This window comes from Papio anubis, chromosome 17 (assembly GCF_008728515.1).
Source record: "Papio anubis isolate 15944 chromosome 17, Panubis1.0, whole genome shotgun sequence".
NCBI lineage: Eukaryota > Metazoa > Chordata > Mammalia > Primates > Cercopithecidae > Papio > Papio anubis.
In genome coordinates, this window is record NC_044992.1 from 4,149,610 (window position 1) to 4,177,048 (window position 27,439).

The 27,439-nt window shown below is 57.4% G+C and overlaps 1 protein-coding gene across 4 annotated transcripts in view; it reads left to right on the plus strand.

Annotated features, from left to right (window-relative positions):
* Positions 1–2,902: 2,902 nt before the first annotated feature.
* Positions 2,903–27,439, plus strand: part of SPNS2 (sphingolipid transporter 2) — a 40,528-nt gene continuing 15,991 nt past the window's right edge. For 2 of the 4 annotated variants that reach the window (XR_001896175.3, XM_003912126.4), the window contains exons 1-2: positions 2,903–3,476; positions 17,280–17,345. Coding sequence is in view for 1 of the 4 variants with exons in the window: in XM_003912126.4 (XP_003912175.1) it covers positions 3,107–3,476; positions 17,280–17,345 (436 nt within the window). In the remaining 3 variants the exon portion in view is untranslated. The remainder of the gene's footprint in view (positions 3,477–17,279; positions 17,346–27,439) is intronic. The other 2 variants (XR_001896176.3, XR_002517938.2) reach the window with 2 other exon arrangements.

A 27,439-nucleotide genomic window follows, 5' to 3' on the forward strand; every position in this document is an offset into this window, starting at 1 on the left:
CCTCTGAGTAAGGAAACCTACTTTTCTGTGTTTATCCCACTACTTCCCAAATATACATGCTCTTTGAATAATGGCCATTAATGTCCTGTGCCCCATTTTTTTCTTTTTTTGTGTGTGTGTGTTTTCTTTTTCTTTCTTTCCCCCCCCCCCCCCCCCCCCACTTTTTTTCTCTCATGATTAGGTTTTTGTGAGACGGAGTCTCACTCTGTCACCCAGGCTGGAATGCAGCGGCGTGATCTCGGCTCACTGCAACCTCCACCTCCCAAGTTCAAGCAATTCTCCTGCCTCAGCTTCCTAAGTAGCTGGGATTACAGGCACGCACCACCACGCCCGGCTAATTTTTGTATTTTTAGTAAAGACAGGGTTTCACCATGTTGGTCAGGCTGGTTTCGGACTCCTGACCTCAGGTGATCCACCCACCTCGGCCTCCCAAAGTGCTGGATTATAGGCATGAGCCACCACACCGGCCCCCATTTGTTTTTGAAGCTGTGATCTAGACCTAATGAATGAATATCAGAAGGTCCTTTAGCCACGGAGTTCAGCCTCCTGTTATACTGACGAGGAAGCAGAATCCCGCCCAGGCTGAAGGCAGCGTGCGGGGCAGTGGAGGAAGTGCTGGATTAGACGGCAGACACACCTGGGTTTAGTCCAGGCGCTGTCATTTACCAGGTGTTCAACCTTGGGCAAATGACTTCTTTTCCCTGGGCCTCAGTTTCTTCATTGGCGAGACGGAGGAAAGAGCCCTACCAGTACTCTGTCTGACGGCCCAGGATAGTGCCAGAGCGTCTCAGAAGGCTGCACGGCTGAAAGGGCTTCTTGTCCTCCCTGTCCCTCTGCCCTTGGTGGCCCCTTATCCCACACAAGGACCTATTCTAGAGACTGCCTTTCAGTTGGATCCCCAGCGAAACACAGTGGGAATGGCTGGCTGGCTTGGTGGCAGCCCAGAGGTCCCCCAGGTTTGAAAGGCTCATGCCACCCTCTTCCCCTGTTCTGGGACCATCCCAGTGGTGAAAAGGGAAGGCAGTCGAAAGAGAATGCTCCCCTTTCTGTCAAGGCCGAAAGTGTGCCCCTGGACAGGACTGTGGCCAAAACAATGAGGAGTTTTGAGGCATGGGAAGGGGACCCTGGGGTTGGGTCTAGAGCCGTGGTTGTGCCTCCTTCACCACTAGACACAGTTCCACAGCTGGGCAGCCTCCCACAGCTGGACTCTGTCCACCTGCTAGCACCATCACACACTTAGGAGGATCATTGCTGGGACTGGGTTGTAGCCCCATGGAGCTCCTAGCTGTATCTTTGCTTGTTAATCACCTGTCATGCCAGGCCACCATGGGGAACTCCCCCCATCCGCCTTTGCAGGCCTGAGCTCAGCAAGCTGGAAAGAGGCAGCAGGCAACTTTCAGAATGAAATCTGTTTTCCTAACCCTCCCGTCACAGTCATTCATACCCAGCACGCTGAAGCATATTTTTAGTCACTTTGCAGAATTTAAAATACACCTCGAAGGCGCCAAGAAACACCAGCTTGGGGATTAACTCTGCTCACAAGAGACAGTGGAGGGGGGCGGGGGGTGCCTCGTGCTGCGTCACCCGTTGGCTATGCCATGACTCACTGTGGCCGACAGCTTCATCAGGTGCACCTGCCTGCGGACGTGGGGTCCAGAAAAGCCTGTCGTGGGGACTGAGCTCCAGCCCTCGGGGATAATGCCAGAGCCCAGGGCAGCTCCAGCCCTGCCACAGACTCACTGCCTGTTCATAATGGGTCACATCCGTGCCCTGGGACTTGTCTGTGAAACACAGGGAATAATTAACTGGTTTCCGAGGGTCTGTCCAGTTCTAACATTCTGTCCTCTGCACTTTGTACAGGATTTTAATTTCAATTAAAGCCCCAGACAGGTGAATGGGGGAGGGAAAGGGGAGATCATCACAGAGCCACAGCACCTGAGGAGGGGAGAAACCGTGATGAGATGTCAGGAACGCAGGAGCTCCCCAACCACTCCCCTTAGGAGGCAGACCCCTGCCCCGTCCCACCAAGGGGAAGTGACCACCCATGGATTTCCAGACTGAATCCCATCCTGCCATCTGCCCCCAGATACAGAAACGGAGACCCAGAGAGTGGGTGTCATGTTCAGGGTCATGCCACACACCAGGGCACAGCTGAGCTGGGACCCGCCTCCTGTCTGCCACTGCGGGCTTTGTACCCTTGCTAGCATGTACCTGGAAGTCTGAAGCTTGGAGATTGGTCCCTCAGGAGAGAAGGGCCCTTCTGAATATCCTGTTTCTGTTGGGCGCCAATCAGAGCCCTGGTTCTCCCTGCCAGGGGCTGCCGGCCACTCTGTGGGGCAAGGGTAGGGTCCTGGTGCCTACACAGGAATGGGTCGGGAGTAGATTGGGGGCTGGATCTGGGTTGCCCCGGGGAGATGGGCGACACAGCCCACCATGACTGGTGGAGGTCTAGGTTCTGGGCCCTCCCTGAACTGTTTAAATCGGGACGTGTGAGCATCGGAGGAGCCACCGGCTCTCCAACCGGCGCCCCTGACTTTAGTTATCTGAGACTCCTCCCTCCAGTTCGCCCAAATACGCTAGGCTCAAGCCCTCGGCCCGGCTCCCAGAGCCTCCCCCGGCAGTCCATGCCCGAGGCAGGGGTTGGGTGAAGGGTACTGAGTAGGTGCTGGGAGCCCCGTCACTGGCACCCTGCTCCCAGCTCCGTAGCCGGAGCAAACCTTCTTCCGCTCCCCGCGGGCGTTCACGGCCGGGCGGCCCCGGCGTGACTGCGCCCCCGTTAGCGGGAGGGGCTCTGCCGCCCCGGCCCCTCGCCCCCGGGCGCCCATCCCCGGGGCAGCACGTGCGGGGCGGGGCTGTGGCCCGAGCCCGGAGCTGATTGGGCGCGGGCCCGGTGGGCGGGGCCGGGCCGCAGCTGTCAGAGCCGCGGCGGCGACGGCGGCGCATCGAGCTGAGCGGTGGCGGCGCCGCAGCCGGGGTCGGAGCGCAGGAGCCGACGGGGCCCGACCGGGATGGTGCAGCTGCGGCTCCGCGGCGCACACACGCGCTGAGCGGGCCCAAGCTGGGCCCCGCGCCCCCCGCGCCTCCCGCCGCCCCGATCCCGGCCGGCATGATGTGCCTGGAATGCGCCTCGGCGGCGGCGGGCGGCGCGGAGGAGGAGGAGGCGGACGCGGAGCGGCGGCGCCGGCGCCGGGGGGCGCAGCGAGGGGCTGGCGGTAGCGGTTGCTGCGGGGCGCGGGGCGCGGGCGGCGCTGGAGTCTCGGCCGCGGACGATGAGGTGCAGACGCTGTCGGGCAGCGTAAGGCGGGCCCCGACCGGACCCCCCGGCACCCCTGGCACCCCCGGCTGCGCAGCTACTGCAAAGGGCCCCGGCGCGCAGCAGCCCAAACCGGCCAGCTTGGGCCGCGGGCGGGGGGCAGCCGCCGCTATCCTCAGCTTGGGCAACGTGCTCAACTACCTGGACAGGTACACCGTGGCAGGTGAGCGAGGGCCCCACCCAGCCCGAGGACCAGGACCCCACCCCATCCCACCACCCGCCTCGAGGGAGGTACCCCAGAGAGCTTTTGGTCCCAGGCCTACTATCTCCAGGACCTACGTGAGGTCCCTACGGACCCTCTGCTCAGGCACAACTGGGCAAGGGATGCCTCTGTGCTCCACGGGTACAATCCAGCTCCCCGCTCATACACACCCGGGGCCAAGGGTTAGGTGAGTCCCCACCCCTGGAGCAGCCCGCGCGTCCTCGCCAGCCCTTGACGGCTCATCCGTTGTCCTCTTCTCCAAGAGTCTCCTCTGCGTCTCTCTGCCTCCTTGTCTGTGCGCCCCCTCCGACCCCAGCTGCAGGTTCCCGGGCCTCCTTCCCTTCCCCCAGCCCAGGCCGTCTGTCCGTCCATGGCCCGTCAGTTCCTTCCTTTCTCCGCCGCCTCCACCCCCCTGCGTGCGTGCGGCGAGTGCGCGCGCCCCTTGCGGGTGTGGGCTAGGGAGACCGGGTGTGTGTGCGCGTGGCGGCGCGGTTGTGTGTGTGAGCGCGTGGCTGACAAAGGCTCCGGGCTGCGGGGAGCGGAGGGAGGGGCGGGGCGGGTCCGCGGCGCCTGGGGACCCAGGCTGCGGTTTGCAGCTGGCCCTGTACAGAGGCCTGAAGACGCCTCCCCCTGCTCTGTGGTGCTTGGGGTGTAGGGTAGGGCGCAGGCCTGTGAAGCTAGAGACGTGGAGCCTCAACCTCAGGGAGCATCTCTGGATATCAGCCTTGGGGACGGGATTGGGATCGATAGAACAACTGGGTTCTAGCCCCGGATTTGCTCCTAATGTGCTTGGTGTGTGACCTTGGGCCAGTCTCAGCGTGTGTTTAGGTCTGTTTGCTCGTTTGTGAGTTGATTGATCATTGGGCCTTTGGGGGACGCACGTGGTTCTGGAATTTCCTTCTGCTGGCTTCCCTCCCCAGCTCTTAGGGGTGGCTCTAGGGGTAAGAATTTGCCCTAGACTGAGCTGCTACTGGTTGGGAATGGTGGCGCCTTGAGAGGGAAGGACTTTGGCCAGACTGGCATAGGTAGGGGCTCCCTGCAGGAGGAGAGCAGTACTGTGTGCCCGGCATGCTGGCCCAGAAACTGCCTAACTATAGCTTAGTAAAATCTGGAGCTACCAAACACACACACAACAGAGAGAGAGAGAGAGAAGAGAGAGGGAAGGATTTATTTTGGACAGACTCTAAAGAGAACTTTGCGGCAGTTGAGAGAAGAGAGCCCGGGCATAAACCACACACCACCTGGTGCCTTTCTCCGGGCCTCAGTCTCCCCCTCTGTTGAATGGAGTTTTGTGTCAAATGGAAGGGAAGAATTCTGATGGGAGGGCAGAGGCTTCCCCCTCCCCCCATTCCTGCTTTCAAACCCCCTTGGCTCTCTGTCATTCCACTGGAGGAAGTTGGAAGTGGGTACCAGTGGCATCCGTTTCTGGGTCGAGCAGTCCCAAAGAGATACTTACTTTGGTCTAGCGAGCAGGAATATTGAGCACCTCCCAAGAACGCCAACTGTTGTCGTGCATACACCATGCCGCCAGGGACCTGGGAGCGTAAGTGCCACGCTTTGGGGGAGAAATCAGAGAATAGCTGGGACCTGTAGTCAGTTCAAAATTCCGTACATAGATGGGGGGGACCAAGGTCCCTGTACAGCCCCGGTCCAAGATGGCCAGGAAAGTGACTGGCAAAGCTGGTGTTAGATCTAACAGTAAGGCTCTGCCTGGGAGGAGGTCTTCCCACCCCTTCTCAGCTGAAGAATGAATGGTACTACTTCTGGCACTGGAGCGCTCTCCAACTTGTTTTTTTCCAGCCCCAGACCACCCCCTTTGACGTTCTTAGGGGAACTGCCTCTGCCAGGGGCAGAGTCAGAGAGGGTGGAATCAGGGAGGGCTGGTGCTTATCTGCTCCCACCTCTAAGCAGGTCTCAGAGTTAGATTGTCAGAACGGGGGAATGAGATAGGAAATTTGTGGTGAATTGGTAAAAGGAAGTGGGGAGTGGTGGCTAAGAGGGGCGTGGGGCGGGCAGTTAGGGAGGAAGGCCTGGAAAGCCCTGTGCAAACACCCGCCTGGGCTGTGCCTCCCTCCCTCTCCTGGCCTGGGATGGGAGCTCACGCACCACCCCACCCCCAGCACACAACAGACACAGGTTTCCTCTCCGGATAAGCCTGGTTGCCCCTCTCTCTCTGGTAGATTTCCCCATCTCCACTTCCCCAAGTTCAGTTTTTAGGAATATTTATTATCTCTATGGTAACTACTATGGCTTGATGTGCTAGGGTCAGGGGAGTGCTCATCCCAGGCCTGAGTGCACCTGTTGCTGGCTGGCCCGGCTGGGACAGAGGCGGTGATGTAGACACTCCATTGCTCAGTCTTTAATGTTTGCACCTACCTGGCGTCAGTTCCCCACTAGAGAATGAAGGGAGGTCCCACTCTCCTCCTTTAAATCTGTCCTTAAAATCTGTTTTTTCATAGTATAGACCAGCTTTGTCCAAAAGGAATATAATGTAAGCCACATATTCATGTCATTTTCTGGTAGCTGAATGAAAATAGTACAAGAAATAGGTGTGATTAATTCATAATATATTTTATTTAACTCATTATATCCAACATATTTCAACATGTAATCAATATAAAAGTTGTTAGGGCCAGGTGCGGTGGCTCATGCCTGTAAACCCAGCACTTTGGGAGGATCAGCTGAGGTCGGAAGTTCGAGACCAGCCTGGTCAACATAGTGAAACCCCGTCTCTACTAAATACAAAAATTAGCTGGCATGGTGGTGCACACCTGTAGTCTCAGCTACTCGGGAAGCTGAGGCAGGAGAATCGCTTGAACCCAGGAGGTAGAGGTTGCAGTGAGCCAAGATCGTGCCACTGCACTCCACCCTGGGCAACAGAGTGAGACTCTGTCTCAAAAAAAAAAAAAATACATACACATACACACACACACATATATATGTGTTGTTAATGGGATATTTTGCCTCCTTTTTCATACTAAGTCTTTGAAACCCAGTGTGTGTATTTTCCATTCACAGCACATGTCAATATCATGGTGGCCAGGGGCCACTAGAGTGGACAGTGCAGGTCTAGAGTCTTTCCTGACCAAGTTCGAGGCAAGGCTCTTCCGCTTCCCAGCCGTGTGACCTTGAAGACATCACCTGAGCCTTCGGTGTGATCATTCCCCCTCCCGCCCACCTCCCGGGTTGCGTGGGATAAATGAGACTGTATCTCGAGCACCTGGGACGGGGCCAGATTCCTCGGAGGGCTTCATGAGTGCCAGCTGCTTTCTCCTTCATGCCTCTGCTCAAGCTGGGCCCCTGGCCACGATGCCCTTCCTGTTTTATTATTATTATTTTTTTTGTCGTTGTTCTGTTTTTTTGTTCTGTTTATGACAGTCCTTTTCAGGACACCTTTGCGAACCCCTCCCTTCTCCACAGGGCTGGTCTCCATCCTGGGAACTCTAGTAGCTTCTGCCTCTGCGCAAGCATTCCCAGCGCCACCCGGTGAACCTGCTAATTACGGCCTCTCCTCCGCCCCATGAGAACTCCCTGAGGGCAGCAGGCCTCAGAGCGGGTGAGGAGGGCCAGGCTCCTGTGCTTGCTCTGCTTACTGAGCGTTGCTTCAATTGGATGAAATTGAGGTAGCCCAGAAACCTCTTCTAATTCCTTCCTTGCACCTCCTTGTGCAGATGGGAACACAGCCGTCCAGAGAACAAAGACACTTACCCAAGGTCACACGCGGGGCGGAGCAGGGCCATAGCAGCCAGTGCAGCATCCTCTGCAGCCCCAGGAACCCGGGGTGGAGGTCGGGGCGTGACCCTTGCTTGTGGCCCAGAATGCAGAGGCTCTGCTGGCTCAGGCAAGAGCCCTTTGGGTAGATGAATTTCAGTTTAATTGAGCCAAGGCAGTTTGAGCTCCTCTAGGGCACCTGGCTGCTGCTCCCATGGTCCCTACCAGCCTAGCAGCCACCCACTCTGCATTCTCAGCCCACTCCTCACTGCCAGGTCAGGAGAAGGAGGTAGTCCCTCAGACGGGGGTCTCACGCCCCCTCTAACCAGCTCTGCTTCCTGGTGCCAGAGCCACCTCTGCCCCCCAGGCTGCCGTTCTTTCCTCTGTGCAGTGGAAGCAGAGCTGAGGGTGTAGGTGGCAGCATTTTGTTCCTGGAACCAGGCCCCGCAAGAGGGAGCTGGCCCCGGCCTTGTTTATGGTTGGTGAGTGACTATTTGGGAACTCAGATCCTTCCCCAACTTCTGTGGGGTACCTGTTCTCTTCTCAAGACCTATTTTCTTTCCTTTTGATCCAGCCGAGGGCAGCCTGGGCACCTGGAGTTGGGTGGAGTGGGGGCTGCTGAGGAAAGGCAGAGCCTTGCCCTGGGGGAGTCCTTTTCTGCCAAAGAAGCTGAGACTGGTATCCATGGCAACTGCTCACTAACGCAAACCCAGAAGGAGCGATGAGCATAGGGACCCAGCTGGGAACACAAGCCGAGAGGGACTTGGGGGCTTCCCTGGAGCAGCTGAGCTGGGTGCAGGAGGAGGGGGTGCCAGGCTGGGGCTCACTCTCCTATTGGCCTTTTCTTTTGGTCTGTCCTGTTAAGTCTATCCAGAATTGAAAGATGGGGAAACTGAGGCCCAGGGTCTTTTACAGGGTCACCTGGTGGGTAGGGGCTAAGCCAGGCCCTATCTTGTGGCTCTGTGGCTCTCTCTTTAGATTAAAGAATGGCTGTCTTAAGGATAAACGGTGCACCTGCCTTCCCTCTTAGGTGGCCCTGTCCTGGCCACTGCCACGTCTGCACTGTGGGGAAACCCCAGCTAAGGTCTGAGGGGCAGGGCACCCAGAGTGTCTGACTGGCAGGCTCAGCACCCAGGTGAAGGGCCAGGTGGCCTTGAATACCAGCGCCCTTGTGACTGCTGCCCTCTTCCTTGTTCCTGCTTCCTCTTCAACGCACCTTCCAGCAGGCTCTGCCAGCCCCTCCGCCGTGTTGTTGATCCGTCAGAGGAAGTGCCTTGAAACAGTACCTTCGTCTGAGGCCCTGGACCAGTGATGGCCCTGGCCTGTGCCTCTGTTTCTCATTTGGTGGATGAGGCAGGAAGGCTGCAGGTCTGCAGGCCTGTTCTGAGAGGGAGGCTGCCCTGTTCAGAGCTGCGCAGAGGAGGAACTCCTTGGCCCTTCCCCGGATCCTTCCGCAATAGGAAGTGGCTTTTGTTTCTGCCTGTAGGGGCCTGAAATCTTGAAGGTAGAAGGGGGATGAGAGTGAGGGAGGCCAGTAGGACACTGGCCCGATCCCTAGGCTTCTGAGGCTGGGCTCCCTCGTGGGTTCCGAATGTCTTCTGGGCTGAGCTTCGTGTTCCTGGCTCTGCCCGCCTTTGCCAGCTTTACTGTGTGACTGGAGGCAAATTCTGACTCTCTCTGATCCCTGAATCCATGAGAGATGATTTTTGTCCCTCTCTTGCTGTTGTCGGTGTCTTGCTCCCAAGGATAGTGTGGGGCACTTGGTCTCAGGAACTCTAGTCTGCTGGTCGCTGGCTCTGCCTGCACCTCCCTTCCCCAGGACAACCAGATCTGCTTCCCAGGAGCTGCAGTAGCCAACCAAGCTTGCCCCTGGTGGGTCTCAGCGGTGTCCTCTCTCCAGGATGCCCTCTCCCGTGCTCTGGGCTGAACCGAGTGCCTACCTCCGGGTTTTGAACTGTACTCTGCTCGTCTCCATCACAGCACCCATCCCCATGGAGACTCACCATCCCCCTGTAGCCATGAGGGGCAGAGCCGGGTCACACTTGGGACCCCTGCATGCATAGGAGACTGCCCCAGGCTTGAGCCCTGTTGACTGAGTCACAGACTCAGTTGACTGAGACTTGGGTTGACTCATACCTGCCTGACCCAAAGCACGTCCTTCTGGGCTGAAAGGGCACTGGTAGGTTTGGACAGATCAGGTGAGGGACCAGGCCCCTGTAGTGACATCAGGGTTTCTCCGACAGTGGCTGGTGCTGTCTCTTTGTTCTGACCAGGGCTCACAATGAGCCTCAGGGCCTGAGTCTCCAGGAAGGAAATGGGAGGATGTAGTCAGCCGTAGTCCCTGTCTACCCAGTCCTCAGCCCTGACAATGAGGCCGCCCAACCCCCAAGCTGGGCAGAGCAGCTTTTCTACATTCAGGAGGGCACAGTGGCAGCTTTGCCCTGTCTCTTCTGCAGATAGGGCTGCCCCGGGTCACACAGTGAGGCCGTGTGAGGAAGAGCACCGGTCTGCTCTGGGCCTGGTCCTCGCCTGGTGGCTGGGAGGTGGGTGAGTAGGGCCACAGGGGAGACGAGGGTAGAGCGTCGGCACTGGGGCAAGAAATAAACCTGAAAGGAGGCACTAGCCAGAGCTTGGAGGCTGGGGACAGGGTCCTGTCCTCCTGCCTCTGGCTTTCCTCTGCCTTCTTGGAGCCCTTGCTAGGGTGTCCCCACTCCCACTCCTAGAGCCATGAGATCTTCATGATTCCTTCACTGTCGGGCATGGGGTTCCTGAATGGGCTTCCAGGAGGCGAAGAGCAGGATGAGGCTTTGTAAACTGAAAAGGGCTGTGCCTGGGGAGGGGTGGGGCTGCTTGGTCACACAGCTGTTTCTGGCACCCGTGTGAGGACAGCTGGTGTGGATGTTGAGGGGTGACTACTTGCAGCCTTTTTTTGGGGGGAGTTGTTGGGGTGCAGGTGGAGAACATAGGCCAGATGTGGGAGCCTGGGGCCCAGCTCGGCCTGGCTCCTGCAGCCTCTGTCCCGCTCACCTTCTTCATCTCAGCTTCCATGCGAGGCGGGGAGCAGCAGTCCCTGGCCGCCTCGGCTACGGAAGCAGCACGTGGGGAGAAGGCTGAGGGTTTGTGGGCTTGAGGGGAACCATTCTGAGGTCTCTTATCTCTTCCCCACCCTCTTCCCCAGGCCCCTGCCTTATCCTATGTCTGGCTGGCATATCATGACCCACTGGCCACACCCCCTGTGGGTCATGATAAGGCTGTGGCCACCTTGTCCCTGGCCCCTGGTGGTCTTGGGAGCCCCTGGGCCAGGACAGGGCTGGGGAGGCTGAGTTGAGGAAGGAGTATCTGTACAAAGCCCCCAAATTGCTAAGGCAGAGAGCCTGGTTCCAGTAAAGCTGGCCCCAAATGATAGACTAGAACCACAGGCCAGCGGCCCGGCAGCCCGGCCCCGCCCACTCTTGGCATAGAGACACAGCAGGGAGGAGGGGGTGCGCTGGGCTCCGGGGTGGTGTCTCTAGGGCTAGCAGGGTCTGCCGGCAGGCTCTTCAGTGGGGAGGGGTGTTTCTCTAAGGGCCCAGGGCTCTGGGCTGGGGGCCTCATCCTCATGGTCCCTGCAGAGACGATCACTAAGCTGCTCTGCCATGAATGACCCAGATTTGCAGGGTGGCATGGGGGTAGGGGACCGGCACATGTAGAACAAACCCAGTTGAGATTCAGAAACGAACCCAGCAGGGATGTCTTGGGATTCTGGGCCACTTCTGCAATGGGCAACCTGAGGCTCAGAGTAGAGGCCGGCTGCTCCTGAAGGTCACATAGCCTACTCCGGGCAGACGGGGCAGGATCTTGCCCTGGGGGATAAGTGATAAGTAGGAGAGAGTGTGCCTGAGTCCAGGGCACTGGCTCAGGGACTGCCTTGGCCCAGTGCCTAGGCTGGTGGGGTGCCGGCGGGGCTGGGCTGTGGGTTCCCAGCCTTAGCCATCCAGCACCAGGCCAGCAGAGCCAGGTTCTCAGGCCCCTGTAATTACCAGAGCAGGGGTAAGACTCCCAATGTAAGCCAGCCCTGAGGCCTCTCACATGGGGACCCGGATCCCTCTCAGAGGGACTGGTCAAGGGCATCAGGGCCCATCCGTTCAGATCCCTAGGCCTTGTCTTTCCAGGCATCTGCCCCCATTTTGGATAAAAGAAAACCAAGGTGGGAATGCCCCATTGTTCTCAAGTCATAGCTGGGGCTGTGTCCTGTCCTACTAGTTAATGACCAATGATAACATGACATTTATTGAGTACCTACTATGTGCCAGGCACTGTTCTAAACACCGTATGTGGATTAATCTACTTAAACCTCACAACAATCATATGAAATGAAGCAAGTCTTCAAATTAAGCCATATTACAGAGGAGGAAATTGGCACAGAGAGGTTATGCTATTTTCCCAAGGTCACACAGCAGAGAAAGTGGGAAAACCAGGATTTAAACCCAGATGCTCCAGTTCTGGAGCCCATGCTCTTGAGAATTTAGGCCGCCTGATGCTCTGAGAGAGGCTCAGGCAAGGTGAACGTGGGCTGATACTGACTGTACTTGGGGAAAGCAGGGGGTATGTGGGGACAAGCTGAGGTGCCCTGTCTAGGCTGCCTGGGAAGGAAGAGACCTCAGGATCACGCTGTTGGCATGTTGTATTTGAGGCTGGCCTGAGCTGAGGGCTCTCGTGGTCAGTGTGGGTTTCCTCTTACACCTTGGCCTTTCGAGGATTCTGTGATGTCAGCAGATTGGGCCTTGCTGGAGGAGGGAGGAGGAGGCCAGGAGTCCTGGAATCGGGGCTTGACTCCTCTGGGGTCTACTGAAGGACCAGCAGTGATGGGGAATCACTGTGAGTGTCTGGGGCAAGCTGTTGAGTAAGTGAGGGCCAGAGTCCATGCAGTTCTGGGGGTGCCCTTGAGGTTATAGGCACCGCTTCACCATGAGCCTCAGAGGAGAGAGGCAGGCGTCCTGGTAGATGCGACCTTGGATCTGGGTCCTAGAGGTGAGGCTGGTCTTAATGGCTAGAGAGTGAGAGCCCAGGAAGAAGCACAGCGGTAGCCAGGGCTGGGAGGCCTGCGGCCTGTGATGTGCGATTCCAGGGAGCTTGGAGCAGCCCGGCCGGTGGTTTCCAATTGCCTGGGCACTGCATTGATAGATTCTTGGGCCCCACATCTAGAAAGGGTGACTCTGCAGGTTTGGGGAGGGCCCCAGGGATCTGTATTTTAATAAGCACACCCTCCTTAAAGGTCATTGGGATTCTCAGGCAGGTTTGGGGACCAGTGATCTCCCCAGGAAGAAATCGGGGTCCAGGGAGGTGAAAAATCAGGGCTAGCAGCATTGGCCTTTGCCTGGAGTCGGGGGCTGTATGTGTGTGTGGTGGGCACTGTGGGTGGGAGAAGAGCTGGCTCAGGGCCAGGTCATAGAGGCCTCAAATGCTAGAATTCTGGGCGGCAAAGGTGCTGCTAAGTGTGTGTGGGCAGCCGTACCCACCGGGCCGACCCTCGTAGAACAGCGCCTGGCACAAACCAGTTGGCCAATATGTGTCAATATGTGCACTGTCATTGTTCTTACTGGTACCATTACTGAGCCAGGGGTCTAGGCCAGTGGATCTTGAAGGACTGATGGGCGATTCTGAGGCCAGAGGTAACCAGTGGGTCACAGCATTAGCTCCTTGAGTCCAGGAACTGTCTTGTGGTCTCTAGAGGCCCAGGCCGGGACCTAGAACTCAGTAGAAGATTCGTAAGAGCTTGTGAGACCAGGTAGCAGGAGGGATGCCAGCCAGCTGGCAGGGGCTGGACACAGGGAGCCCAGGGAGGAGGCTGGGCGATGAAGCAGATGGAGAATCACCGAGGCCCATTCATGGGGCAGAGGGAGCCGAAGGGGTATCCTGGCTGACTCCCAGGGTCCTGCAGTGTCCTGCAGTGTCCGCTCAGGGAATGGGTACCCAGTGGTGAGCCGAGGAATCGGAGTCAGGAGGCTGGAAAACAGGGATGAGAGTATCTGGGAGTTGAGCCTCCAGCAGGTGGCTGGTTTCAGAGGAGGAAAGGAGGTGAGAATAGCGACTTGGGAAGGGAAAGAACTCTCCAGAACTTCTTAGCTGAGTGTGGTGGTGCACGCCTGTGGTCCCAGCTGCTCAGGAGGCTGAGGCAGGAGGATGGCTGGAGCCCAAAAGGCTGAGGCTGCGGTGAGCTGTGCTTGTGCCACTTTAGCCTGGGTCAGAGAGCAAGACTCTGTCTCAAAACAACAAATGCTGTCCCCTGTGAAAGGAGGAGAGGAAAGGAGCAGCTGGTAGGGGGGACAAGTCAGAGCTGTCCTCACCACCAGGGTGAGGGAGGTGTGGGCGTGTTTGTGGGCTGCTGTCCGGGAGCTGGAAGCTGGGGAGAGGCTGAATGCACGGGCCCAAGCCAAGGACTGACCCAGCGCAGCCTCCCCGCCAGGCGAGAGACAGTTCGCCCAGAGGAGGGGATGGTGGCCTCAGACAAGAGGTGAGGCCTCCCTTGTCTTGGAAGGTATGTAACTGTTGTCAGTGGATGTTGTTCCAGAATGTTTTCTTGGGTGATGGGGACCCTGTGGCCAGGAGATGATTCTGGCTGTGGATTTGGGGCGCTGCCTGGAGAGGCCTGTGTTGTGGCTGTGTTGGCTGGGGTCTGCATCTGGGGTAGGAACCCCACTTCGCATGTTCCAGGGCTGGTGGGGTGGGCTTGGCCTGAGCTGTGGGAGGCTGCTCCTGGGCGTGAGTCCCGTCCTGTGACCCACCAAACCTCAGCCTCCAGGAAAGAGGCTAAAAATAAGGCTGTGGTTAAGAAGGGAGGGGTGTGTGGGCCCGAGCCATGCTGGAGCCCAAAGGAAAATCTGAGGCGACCTGCCGAGCTGCTGTGACACACGCTTCCCGTGCCAGCGGCCAGTGGGATCTTGCCCTCCTGTGGCTGTGGCGGCTTCCAGGCCCGGAAGAGGGAAAGCAAGCCAGAAAGGCTCAGACAGGGTCTGACCTTGGGCCTCGCAGCCTGCAGGAAGCCCTGCTCCTTGGGAAGGTTCTCTCTAGTCTTTTTCCTGGAACTTGGCCTTGGACCCAAGCCTGAGCGCCGGGCAGTGGTGGGATGGGGGCAGGCCATGTTATCCAAAGCTTCCTGTGTCCTGGGAACTGCCCAGGACTTCCCAGAGACCTTAGATGCCCATCTGCATGTGGAGGCATGTTCTCCCTCTACCAGGAGCTCTGTGTGGTGGGAAGTCAGGGGAAGGCTTCCTGGAGGCAGGGGCAAATCCTGGACCTTGAAGTCATCGGATGGGGAAGTGTGCAGCTGGATGGCTGGAATGTACTGCCGGGAGGAAGCAAGAGGGCTTTGATTTGCCGTGGACACAGGATGTCATCATGATGGCTATTTTGATACGGCCTCCCTCCCAGAAACAGAACCTGCAGTTACTGCAGACCCATGTCCCTCCCAGAAACGGAACCTCTGGACTATGGATGGGAACCTCCTGCCTCCTCCTGCCTCTGCCCATCCTCTTGTCCACCCAACACCAAAATCGCGACAGCCCCTGCTCTGGGTCCCGGAGATGACCCGCCACGGCTCCTGCCGTGTTTGTGGTCTAGTGGAGGATGAAGCCACATTCACCCACATGTGAAGTCCCTGTGGGCCATGTGTGTGCTGCCCTGGAGGGTACCAGCAAACCATGCAGAAGGCAGCGTGGCAGGAGAACAAGCTTTGGTCTTTGGCAATAGACCTGGTTTCAGATCTCACCTCCAAAACAGAATGGACTGTGTGACCAATTACTTCATGTCTCAGAGCCTGGGTTTCTTCCTATATAAAACGGGATGAGAATCATAAATACCAGCACAGATAGTGAGGACAGCATCTGTACCATCTTCAAAGCCTCACGCATTCCTTGGAACTTAGCGGGAAGCAGTAACTAGTGACTCAGCTCAGGAGCTGCTCCCAGCTGTGCTTCTGTGTGCATTCCCTGTGCATTCCCACTCATCCTGGTGGGCCCAGCGCGAAACGAGTTTGGACGGGGGAGAGTGGGGGCAACTAACTTACTGAGGGTGGTGGGAGGGGAGCAAGCGGGGGAGATATTCCAGAACAGAAGGCATCTGAACTGGCCTTGAAGAAGTGGCAGGAGTGAGCCTAGTTGACGAAGTTGTACCAGGATAGAAGAGGAAGTGTGCGGAGTCAGGGGGTCATGAGTAGCTTGGGGTGGCTAGTGGAGGGGTGGTGTCCTGAGAATTGAGGCTGGAGGGCGGGGCTGGCAGGACCAAACCTGTACCCTGTGGTCTCGTGAAGGGCCTTGGACGCAGGGGAGCCCCAGATGACTGACTGTGCCACAGAGGGATGGGATCAAACCCACGTGTCAGGAGGAGGAACAGAGTCCTGACCCAGAAAGGAATGGGTTGTGGGGCTAGGAGCCTCTGGGGCTGGGTCGGGGCACCTCAGAGGTCCCTCTTGCTGGCTCTGCCATCCACAGGCCTAGGACTGGCCCCGGCTTCTACCTTCAAGGCAAAGCCACAGCCTGCCTTGGTTATTAAGTCATTAACTGGGCCTCACACAGCCTCTTCATTACGGGTAATTATGGTCAATCCACTCAGGTCATTAACAAGGAGGAAGACAGCTTCTCTGGCTGTCAGGCTGCTAGGACATCCGCCCGTCTGCTCCTGCATTCCGGGAAATTGCTCAGCATCCCAACCTGGGTCTCAGAAGGGACAGTGACATTCCAGACTCCCCGCTCCTTCTGCACCCCCAGTCCCAGCTGCCAACGGGATCCTCATACAGGGCCTGGAGATTCCACTTTTTCCTACTTCCCTGTGGTGTGACTTTGAGCCCATGGCCTAACTTCCTATGCTCCAGTTTCCTCATCTGTCAACTTGGATCCTAGTACCAGCCTCCTAGGGCTGTGTGAGGTTTAAACGGCATTTAATGCTCAATTAGGCAAACCATCATCTGTTGAATGCTGCCATCATCATCGTCATGAAGAGCTCTGGAGTCCCCCAAAGGCCTCTGTCCTTGCCTGTGGGGCCCCCAAGGGCAGGGCCATCTCCTCCTCCTCCTCCTTCTTCTTCCCCGTCCCTTCTCACTGCAGATGTGCTATGGTCGGGGGGCTCCGGCCTGTGGCCTGGGTCCTGTCCTCAGAGATGATGCAGGTGGAGACCCTGAGGCCCACGGGGATGCGGGTTGTGTTTAATCAGGAACCCTGGCTGAGTACTGCGACATGGCGCTGCCAGTCTGCTGGAGCTGTGGGTGGTTTCTGGGTGGTCCAGCTGCTGCCCCCACTGCGTGACATGCAAAGCCCTAAAGTAGTTGGGCTTGGGAGCAGGTGCAGCCTCAAGAAATCCACTTCTCCCAAGAAAGCGGGTGGGCCTGGAGCCCCACCTGCTTCCCTCTGTACCCCGGGCCTGAATCTGAAAATGGGGGGCCCAGTTATAATCCTGAGGGCAGCTGGGGTGAGAGCATGTGTGTGTGTGGGTGCTTGTGCACACATGTGTGTGCGCACGCATGTGTGTGGGTGTGTGTGCACACGTGTGTGCGCACGTGTGTGGGTGTGTGCGCGGATGTGTGTGCAGGTGTGCGTGTGCGAATGTGGTTGTGCACATGTGCAGGTGAACCAGAGTGAGTGTGGCTGCCCCTCCCAGGCCAGAGGGCTCCCTGCAGCTTTCAGGGACCCCCACTGCTCTCTGGGTGGTGGGCTTTTGGTCCCCCTGAGGGAAAGGCCCATGTCTATTGCGTTGCTCCACGGCCTGGGCCACAGGTCGGGAAGAGGCCCGAGCTGGCAGGTAGGAGGTGTGGTTGCCCATGGGGCAGAATGACCACAGAGGAGCCCTGCCTCTCCCTGCCCCTCAGGCCCTTGTGAGTGATGGGAACAGGCTGAGGACAGGAGGTCCCCGTGGAGGCAGGAGGGAGGCCTGGGAAACCTGGGCAGGGTAGAGGTCGCAGCAGAGCAGGAGCTCTGCAGATGCGGCCAGGCCGGGCCCCGCAAGGCGGGAAAGAGGCTGGTCTGGTCTGTGGGGACACCAGCATCAGACTCGGCCAGTGAGCACCCTCTGTCTCCCCTCCAGGCGTCCTTCTGGACATCCAGCAGCACTTTGGGGTCAAGGACCGAGGCGCCGGCCTGCTGCAGTCAGGTGAGGCCCACCTCCCACCTTCCCTCGCACCCAGGTGTTGGCGTTGCGGGTCCTGTCCTGCTGGCCGTCATCTGCCACCGGGTCTGTCTTCCCCTGTCCTGACTCCTGGAAAGAGAGTGGGCTCTGCATCCCTGTCCCACTACTGCAGCCCGCCGATGGCGCTGCTTCTCTGAGCCTCTGCTGCTTTTCTTGTGTGACAAAATGAATAAGACCTGGCCCGAGAGGCTATGGCAGGTAAAGGAGAGTGCAGGCAAAGGTTGCAGAGGTGACCTTTCTCTGGGTCCTGGGGCCTCGTCGGGACCCAGTGATCGATCCAGGTTCCTTCCTGAGGCTGGTGCAGGGAGCTCCTTCATTCAGTAAGTTGGGCAATGCCAACAGAGCCGTGGTGACCCTGTTTTTATCTCCTGCCCTCCCCCACATTCCTTCCAATACCATCAACCCTGGGAATCACCTCTTAGGTGACGAGGCAGGAAACTCCACCTAGTCAGCCCCAGAGCAGTTCCCAAGCCCGGGGCAGGCGCCTGAGAATCTGGGCCCTGGACTGGACGTGGGCCTGAGGTTCCCTGGGGCCCAGGCTTCTGATGGGCTGCCAGAGCAGGGCCTGAGCCCCCAGGCTGCTGGAAGCTGGACTGGGACAGTGTGGGAGGCTATTAACCACTTAGGGCAGCCCACCAGCCCCTCCCTGCGGCGAACATGCCTCCCTTCTGCCTGCCCTCCCCGCAACACGGCCTTGTGGGAGCTGGGCCCTGGGCTCCCTGACCTTCCCACTGGCGGAGGCCATGTTGGCAATGCCCTTAGCAGCGCCCCTCAGGCCCGGGCAGAGACTAAGGCCAGTGCTGCCACCCAGGGCTGGGGGCAGGAGGCCTGGTCCTGACTCTGTTCTAGCCGTGCTGTGTGGCCCCAGCCTGGGTTCTGCCTTTTCTGGGCCCTTGGCCCTGGAGTCCCTCCGGCTGTAAGCCCCAGTCAGATGCAGCATGAGGTCCCCATGGTCTGCATTCCAGTCGGTAAACCCCTTCCCCTGCCTGGGCCCTCCTGGGAGGGAGGGGGTGGAGTGAGCTGGTTCTGTCCAGGAACCTGCCTGACCTGTCTAAGTGGCATTCCAGTATGCACAGTGCCTCCCGAGCTCGCAGAATGCCACAGCCACTCCCCTCGCCCCCCTTCCTAGCTGTCCTTATAGCCCAGATGGGGACTTTGGGGCTCAGAGAGAGGGGTTGCGATGGTTCTTGAGCTCAGGTGAGACTTGACTGTGCTAGGATGGGGCAAGGCTGTGTGGTCCAGTATCCCCTACAGGTGGCCAGGTGCCTGCCCTGGCAGACATCATGTTTTCCCAGGCCATGAGCCCAACCCCTCCCCTACCCCTTCCTGGGTCTCCCTGGCTAGGCTAGAATAAGTCTGTCTGCCCTGCCACCTGAGACAGGTTCCTCCAGCCCCCTGGGCTGTGCGCACACAGTGACCAGCACTTCAGCCGGGAAATGGAGTTCCAGCCGCGTGGGCGCATGGGAAGGAGTGGGCTGCCAGGCTGGCAAGGAAAGGGTGGGAGAAGGCCTAGCTTCCCATGCCCCGCCCTGTGTGGCCCCTGACTCACTGGGGACCTGGCCTCAGCCGCATCCCCCTCCTGGTCCCAGCCTCACTGCCTCATCTGGAGCAAGGCTCTACCCCACGCGTCCTCCATTTAATGCCCACTGAGCATGGTCGGGGCCAGCACAGCCCAGGAAGCGGGGGCAGGAGGTGCAGGGAATGGTGGGAGGGTCACGGGCCAGGCGGGGGGTGGTGGGGGGATTGGCTCAAGGCAGGTGTGAGGGTTCCCTGGTTGTTTCCGCGGTTCTGTCCCAGGCTGGCTTCTCGGGCTCGTGAAAGAGAAGTCACTCCGTCCCTCGTCACCCTGGTGGCCTGGGTGGAGGTGGACAAAGCACACACAGGCGTCATCTTGTTTCATTCTTCCAGTAACCCTACGGGCTCCGTTTGTCAGCTTCACTTACCAGATAGAGGGACGAAGGCCCAAGAGAGGGAAATGGCTTGCTCGAGGGCTGGCAGTGGAGAGTAGCTGGCCTGGAATAGGGACCTGGGCCTCTGCCTCTGCTGCCCATGGGCCTGGGGGGGCCTGGATGCCTGGCATCTCAGTGTCCCCAGGGTGGGTGCCTCTGGGCCATGGTGAGAATTCCCGGCATTCTCAGGGACCCTGTAGTCTGTACACCGTGGCCCTCACCTGTCACGTACCCCTGGCACAGCTGGGATGGACCCCCCAGGGTGCCCTCACCCCTTCGGCCACCTAAGCCAAGAAGCCAGGCGAGTAGACCAGGATGTGACTCAATGGACAACTAGGCAAGTCACCTAATTGGCCTGTGTCCCAGGCACCTGTGCCTTCCCCAGGCCCGATAAGGTCGGAGCCAGGTGGAGGGCGCCAGCCAGGTGTTGGTGCCTGCCCAGATCAAAGGGCCGGGGCTGAGAGCTGGGCTGCCTGCTTATTTGTGGGCACCAGGGGCTGCTGGGCCGGGAGACAGGGAGTGGGGGTGGCTGAGGGTTAGGCCTGGGCTTGCCCCTGCTGTTTCCCTCTTGGGACTGGGCACAAAAACTGCTGAGGACGAGCCCACTTTCAGCGGCCCCTTTGCAGATTAGACGGCTGCTGGTTTGGACCTGGCTCCTGGCCCCCCACAGGAGCCATCGCTCAGTCTCTGTGAAAGCCCACAGCAGAACTACAGTTTATAGGCCAGGCTCATGCCTGTAATCCCAGCACTTTGGGAGGCCGAGGTGGGTGGATCATCTGAGGTCAAGAGTTCGAGACCAGCCTGGTCAACATGGTGAAACCCCGTCTCTACTGAAAATACAAAAACTAGCCAGGTGTGGTGGCGGGCACTTGTAATCCCTGCTACCCGGGAGGCTGAGGCAGGAGAATTGCTTGAAGCCAGGAGGTAGAGATTGCAGTGAGCCAAGATCGCACGAGTGCACTCCAGCCTAGGTGACAGAGCAAGACTCTCACACACACATACACACACACACAATTATAGCTCATAGGTTTTGCTGTTTTGGGAAATCAGGAACCCCCATGGCCTATACCTAAAGAAGCAGCTGCCACTGAACCTACTGCTTGGCAGGTTGTGTGCTGGGCTCTGCCCAGACTCAGTTCCTGCCCTCAGGTAGATTTGCTCTATCTACGGGGGCAAAAAACGTATCATCAAGTCATCACCCGGGTACAGGGGGACTGTGGGAGCCTGGGTGGATGGCAGAGAGTGTGTACGTAGCTCTGGCTGGTGGCAGGTGGAGAGCACTTCCCTGAGGAGGATACGTTTGAATGGGGCTTTGAAGGATGAGTTAGAGTTTGTAGTCAGCGCGTGAGATCGAGTAGATGTGTGAAGCCCTCCTTTCCCCTCCAAGCTAGATAAAATATGCCAAGAAAACATGTTTAAATTACAAAGCTGAGCTTGACAGCTAAAGCTAGCAGGGAAATTCCCAGATGCCAGAAGCAGAGAGCTGAACTCAAAAACCGGAGTGGGAGCTAGAATTGAAGCCAAGTGATGCAGAGTGTTTAGGGACCAGATAAATGTCTTCGAAGCTTGTTACAGTATTTTTAATATAAACATTTTTATCATGAAAAATTTTAAACAGACATAAAAAGTAGTGAGAGTAGCGCAGCAAACTTCCACATAACACATCACCCAGATTCTTCAGAGGAACGCCCGCCTGGCTCAGTTTCCAGGCCTGGGGTTTCTTCATTCTAATCATGGGTGATTTTGTTTCCATTCAAGCTTCCTGATTCCAAGCTGTGTCCCCAGGCTGGTGGGTAGTTTTTCTGGTGCGGTTCCATTTCAAGCATGGGCATTTCCCACGTGGCTCTGGCTTTATGCAGAAAGCCTAGTTCCAGCCCCTGCTCCCTACAGGCCTGGGGCTTCCCCTTCCTTCCCCATAGAGGCCCCCTGTGTTTCCAGGGACCCCCAGCAGAAGCAAATCCCAAACCATTCCTTAGGGAATTCTTTTTTTTTTTTTTTTTGAGACGGAGTCTCGCTCTGTCCCCCAGGCTGGAGTGCAGTGGCGCAATCTCAGCTCACTGCAAGCTCCGCCTCCCGGGTTCACGCCATTCTCCTGCCTCAGCCTCCCGAGTAGCTGGGACTACAGGCGCCCGCCACCGCGCCCGGCTAATTTTTTGTATTTTTTGTAGAGACGGGGTTTCACCGTGTTAGCCAGGATGGTCTCGATCTCCTGACCTGGTGATCCGCCCGCCTCGGCCTCCCAAAGTGCTAGGATGACAGGCCTGAGCCACCGTCCCTAGCCAGGGAATTCTTCATGACCCAGAGCCTGCATGGGACACAGGGGACAATTTCCACTGAAGACAAACTCAAATTCAAAATTAATAGAGCAGGCCGGGCGCGGTGGCTCACACCTGTAATCCCAGCACTTTGGGAGGCCGAGGTGGGTGGATCACCTGAGGTCAGCAATTTGAGACCAGCCTGAACCAACATGGTGAACCCTGTCTCTACTAAAATACATAAGTTAGCTGAGCGTGGTGTGGGCACCTGTAATCTCAGCTACTCGGGAGGCTGAGGCAGGAGAATTGCTTGAACCCAAGAGGTGGAGGTTGCAGTGAACCAAGATCGCACCACTGCACTCCAGCCTGGGTAATAAGACCAAGACTCCGTCTCAAAAAAAAAAAACAATTAATAGAGCACACAGTTCTCTCTCATTTTTTTGAGAGGGAGTCAGCTGACCCTGAAATGGGAAAACAGACTGAAGAACTACAGAAAACAGACTCGTCGCAAAGGGACTTTAAAATCAGGCGTGTTTAATATTCAAAGCTCTAAAGGAAAGGATAGGATTTGTAAGACAAGAACCGAACATTATGAAAAGAGAACCAGAAAATGTTTAAAAGACTAATATTCAAAAATACTAGAAGTGAAAAATACAAGTATTTAAAAATGGAACGATTAGGTGGGTTAATGAGTAGACTAAACCTAGTTGAAAAGAAAAGTGTGGCCGGGCGCGGTGGCTCAAGCCTGTAATCCCAGCACTTTGGGTGGCCGAGACGGGTGGATCACGAGGTCGGGAGATCGAGACCATCCTGGCTAACACGGTGAAACCCCGTCTCTACTAAAAAATACAAAAAACTAGCCGGGCCTGGTGGCGGGCGCCTGTAGTCCCAGCTACTCAGGAGGCTGAGGCAGGAGAATGGCGTGAACCCGGGAGGCGGAGCTTGCAGTGAGCTGAGATCCGGCCACTGCACCCCAGCCTGGGCGACAGAGTGAGACTTCGTCTCAAAAAAAAAAAAAAGAAAAAAAGAAAAGAAAAGTGAATTGGAAGCTAGAGCTGAGGAAATCGGCGTCAATGCAACACAGGGAAGGGCGAGGGAGGACGAAGGTTGTTTGTGGCACTGCCTGACAGGAGGGGCTTGTGGCCCATTGGCCATGGGTTGGTGTATGGGGAGAACAGAAGAAGAGACTGGACAGTGGGCAGGCTCTGACTATCAAAGGCTTGAAGGCCAAGATAAGGCATGCAGATTTTGTCTTGGGGCAGTAGGGAGCCAGAGAAGGTTTTGGAGCAGGGCAGTCCAGGTAAGATGTGTGTCTCAGGCCGGGCGCAGTGGCTCACGCCTGTCATTCCAGCACTTTGGGAGGCTGAGGCAGGCGGATCACAAGGCTGGGAGATCAAGACCGTTCTGGCTAACACGGTGAAACCCCATCTCTGCTAAAAATACAAAAAATTAGCCAGGTGTGGTGGCGCATGCCTGTAATTCCCAGCTACTCGGGAGGCTGAGGCAGGAGAATTGCTTGAATCTGGGAGGCAGAGGTTGCAGCGAGCTGAGATCGCACCACTGCACTCCAGCCTGGGTGACAGAGCGACACTCCATCTCAAACCAAAACAATACAAAAAGATGTGTGTCTCAGGATATTCATTCTGGGACCAAGTGTGGGAGGGGGCAGCAGAGGAAGCTGAAGGCTACCCAGGGCTGGGGTTTGTAGGCTCACGAGGAAGTGCCAGGATGGGGATGGGGGAACGGAGGGAGAGTGGGGACAGAGGAAGAGCCAGCTCAGACTGAAACCAGACAGTGCCTCTGCTGTTGGGGGTGAGTCTCCTTCTGGCCGTTCTCCCCTCCCCTCTTTAACCAGCCCAGTGGCTCCTGCTTCAGCAGACTTGGGTTCTGAAGGCACAGCTGGGCAGCCCCTGTGGCTGTTCCCCAGGGCCCTTCTGTTTAAAGGGTGGCCCCAAAGCCTCATTCACCCTGAGGCCTGAGAGGCCAACACAGGGCTTACATCCTGAGCAGGGGATCACGGAGCAGGTGGTTCCCGTCCTTCCACCGGGAAGTCTGAGTGTGGTGAGCTTTCAGGCACTGACAGGGCCATCTGTCCTGAACATTCTCCGTCAGCTTGGCCAGCCTAGGCCGTCCCTTGGATGGCAGAGCCTGGCCCCCGCCCCACCCATGCCTGCCTGAGCACCCTCCCTGCCCACAGGATGTGGAGGATGGCGAGTCTTCTCCAAATAACAGATCAGCCATGTAAAAATAGCCGTGGTTCAGCCCAGGCTGAGGCAAGGGCTGAATGCAGGCTCCAAGGCCGTAGAGTGGGGGCTCAGGGCTCCCCCAAGCCCAGACTTGCCCTCTCCTGCTCCAAAGCTGCCTTCTGGGGTCATACAGGCCATGTGTGCCATGGGGATGGCTCCCCTGATCACGGATGGGGGTCCTGGGGCTGCCCGCCAGGACACCGAGTCCCCGTGGGGGTTCTGAGCTCTGGGCTGCCGTGAGAGGTGGACAGCATGCGTCCACCCTTCTGGCTTTCTGACGGCCTCCTGCCAGCCCGGCAAGGAGGAGGGGGCGAGGCCCTGGCCCAAGACCCCGAGGCAGGCGGGTTGCTCTAACTCCTCCCTCCCTGCTGTTGCGGCCCTGCCCGCTCGGCCCTGGCTCCCTGCCCTGCCTCTCCATTGTCCCAGACCTGTGGGCTCAGCACACGTGAGCCGAGTGAGGGCTTCCCCACACCCTCCACAGGATGTCCCCGCGGGAGCTGCTGGGAAAGCCGCCCCTACCAAAACCAGGGGTGGGGCTGCCAGTCTGCCCAGAAAGCTCTCCTCAAACAAACAAAGACCACGGGATTGCGGGGTGGTGGGCAGGGGAAGCTTCTAGCTTGGAGGCCCAGCCCAGGCTGGTCTTTATTCTCAGCAGAGTTGCCTGCTGGCCTCTGTGTCCCCATCGGACACGGTTCACATGGGCAAGGCTTCGCCTATCCCGTCCCTTCTGCCAGGAACATTCAGCCCCCTCCCCGTCCCTACCCTGATTGCATTCAGGCCCCTCCATAGCCTGTGACCTCCAGAGGGCCAGGAGGGGCCTTCCCTCCTGGCTGTCCTGAGCAGAGGGAGGGTGGCAGTGATGGATCTCACGTCCCTCCTGGCCCTGGACTGCCGTGTCCCAAGGGAAGGCACTGAGGGGCAGGCAGGTCCAGACTGTGCCTTCCTAATTTGGTCTGTCATCTCGGGCAACTTCCTCCACCTCTTGGGGCCTCAGTGACCCCAGCTGTAAGATGGGGGTGGACGTGGGGAGGATCAGGTGAGCTAAGGGCACGTAGGTGCTTGGGCAAGTTCATCAGACTGAGGCCGCTGGGTGGGGATGGGATGTGCCAGCTTCTGCCAAGCAGTCCACCTGCAGTCCTGGGGGCTTCTGCCCATCTGAGTGAGCAGCCGGAAACCAAGGAGGGGTTGAAAGAGCTAGGAGGGGCCTGTGCTTCCTGCTCCACTGCGGGCAAGAGGGGAGAATGGAGCATGATGGCCGGGCTCTGGCGAAGGTCTGGGTCACCTCCCTCCAGCTCTTCTTCATCCCCCTGGGGAGGGGGCTTTTCCAAGGGTCCCACCATGGTGTTGGGGGGTGGGGTAGAGAGCGCGCTGTGGTTCTCTGTCACCTTCTAAACACCAAATCCCGTCCTGGTCTTGAGCCCAGTCCTCCCTCCACAGCCTGGTCTCTCCCTACTTCCTCTTCAGCATCCTCAGGCCATGGCCTGACCTGTCTCCTTGCTGTCCTCAACAGGCCCTGAACTTTCCCTGACCTTGGGAACATCAGCTGGGACCTTCCCCCTTCCCAGCATGGCAGTCTGTGGAGTGATTTAGAGCAAGGACTCTGGAGTCTGCCAAATTGGGGTTTAAATTCTGGCTCAGCCGTACACTGGCTGTGTGACATCACTTCTTTTGGCCTCTATTGTCTCCTCTGTAAAATGAAGAGAACAGAATCCAGTGAGATCATCTGTGCATATGTCAAGTCTGCATCCTGGGCCTTGCCTATAATGAGTGCTCCATGATAACTGACTGCAGTTATTATGAACACTAAGCATCAGATGCCTCATGAGCCATTATATAAGATTGCTGGTAAGATCTGAAGTTTATATTTCAGTGTGTATTATTGATGTTAAGTATTATCGTAACAGTAAACTTCTATGCATGCTTCAGTGCCCAGCTTTGACGCCACCACCTCCAGGAAGCCTCTCTTCATTATCCTGGCAGGACCTGGAGCTCCTTGGTGGTTCCCCAGCATAGGTTGTCCTTTAAACAGAGCAACCTATGAACAGGATCTGCCGCTGACCAGACAGGGGGCAACTTCTCTTCTGATTCTTTCTGTCGGCTCCCCACCTAGCACGGACAAGCACAGAGAAAACAATTCCTCCTCCTCCTCACATGTGTCAGTCCTGATGCAACTGGAAATCTCCCTCCTGCCAGATCAGTTCTGATCTGATCTCGGGCAGGCCCTTGGAGGCAGGCCCAGCAGGAAAAATTCCTTTTCTAGATGTGAGGAAATAATTTCTGCCTTGACTAATTTAAACAAGGGCCCAGTGTCGACCAAGGCCGGCCCGCTTTGGGCAGGGTGTGGCATTAAGCACCTTGCACGTGCTATCCAGCACCCAGACCCACCCTGGAGAGTGGCTATTTTTATCTTCATTTTACAGACGAGGATGTTGGCGCTGGCTCAGGCCGGCTCATGAGAGTCAATTGTTAACATTTCAGGAATGGTGTGTGAGCTGGTCGTAAAATACAACCATTGTTAAAAACTAAATGATATCAGCTTACAATTAAATAATCAGAAACAAAGGTAATAACTACTCAAAAGTCCTCACTTCCTAATTATTTGGCTGTGTTTAGGCGTTATCTGTGTTCCTATGGTGAGTGGCGTCTATTCTATTTGTGTGGTAGAAACACTGGACAATGGCATGTTTCTGCACATCCCTTTCCAACGCCCATCAGTGACATGATGTGGGCAGCCTGAACTCAGCCAGGGCGGAGCGTTTACACCACAGAAATGAGCAAACACAGCCGGGCGCGGTGGCTCACGCCTGTCATCCCAGCACTTTGGGAGGCTGAGGCAGGAGGATCACCTGAGGTCAGGGTGTTTGAGACCAGCCTGGCCAACACGGCAAAACCCCGTCTCTACTAAAAATACAAAAATTAGCCGGGCGTGGTGGCAGGCACCTATAATCCCAGCTACTCAGGAAGCTGAGGCAAGAGAATCGCTTGAACCTGGGAGGCGGAGGTTGCAGTGAGCTGAGATGGCGCCACGGCACTCCAGCCTGGCGACAAGAGCAGAACTCCATCTCAAAAAAAAAAAGCAAACATGCTACATCAGGGCTCCCCTTGCCCCTTTTTCAGAGCCAGTTAAACATTTATCAGCACACCACTGAAGGTGAGACACAGAGAGGCTGTGGCCTGACTGAGGTCACTGGCCGGGAGGGAGCAGAGGTGAATTTGAGCCCAGGGTGTGTGTCTCATGCCCGGATTTGTGTACCCGCATGCTGATTCTACCCAAGGCCTCTGGTATTAACAGGTCTGCTTGTACACCCACCACCCATGCACACTCGCTGACCTGTTCTTGCTCGCGTAAGAGAGGGGTAGTCACTCTTCCAGCCAGGTCCAGGGGAGCTCTGCCCAGCCCTCTCACCTCTCCTTCACCTCTCTCTTTTCCTCCTCCCTCCCTCCCTCTTTCTCTTCTCTCAGGTCCCATCTCGCCAGGGTCTCAGGCCCATGGAGGAGCAGCCGGGGCTACGCACACATTCAGCCTGGCGGTCAGAGGCCAACTGGCTGCCATGTCTGCCGCTCCCAGCCTTTGTCTGGCCATCTGCCCATCAGCTATGGGACTGCTT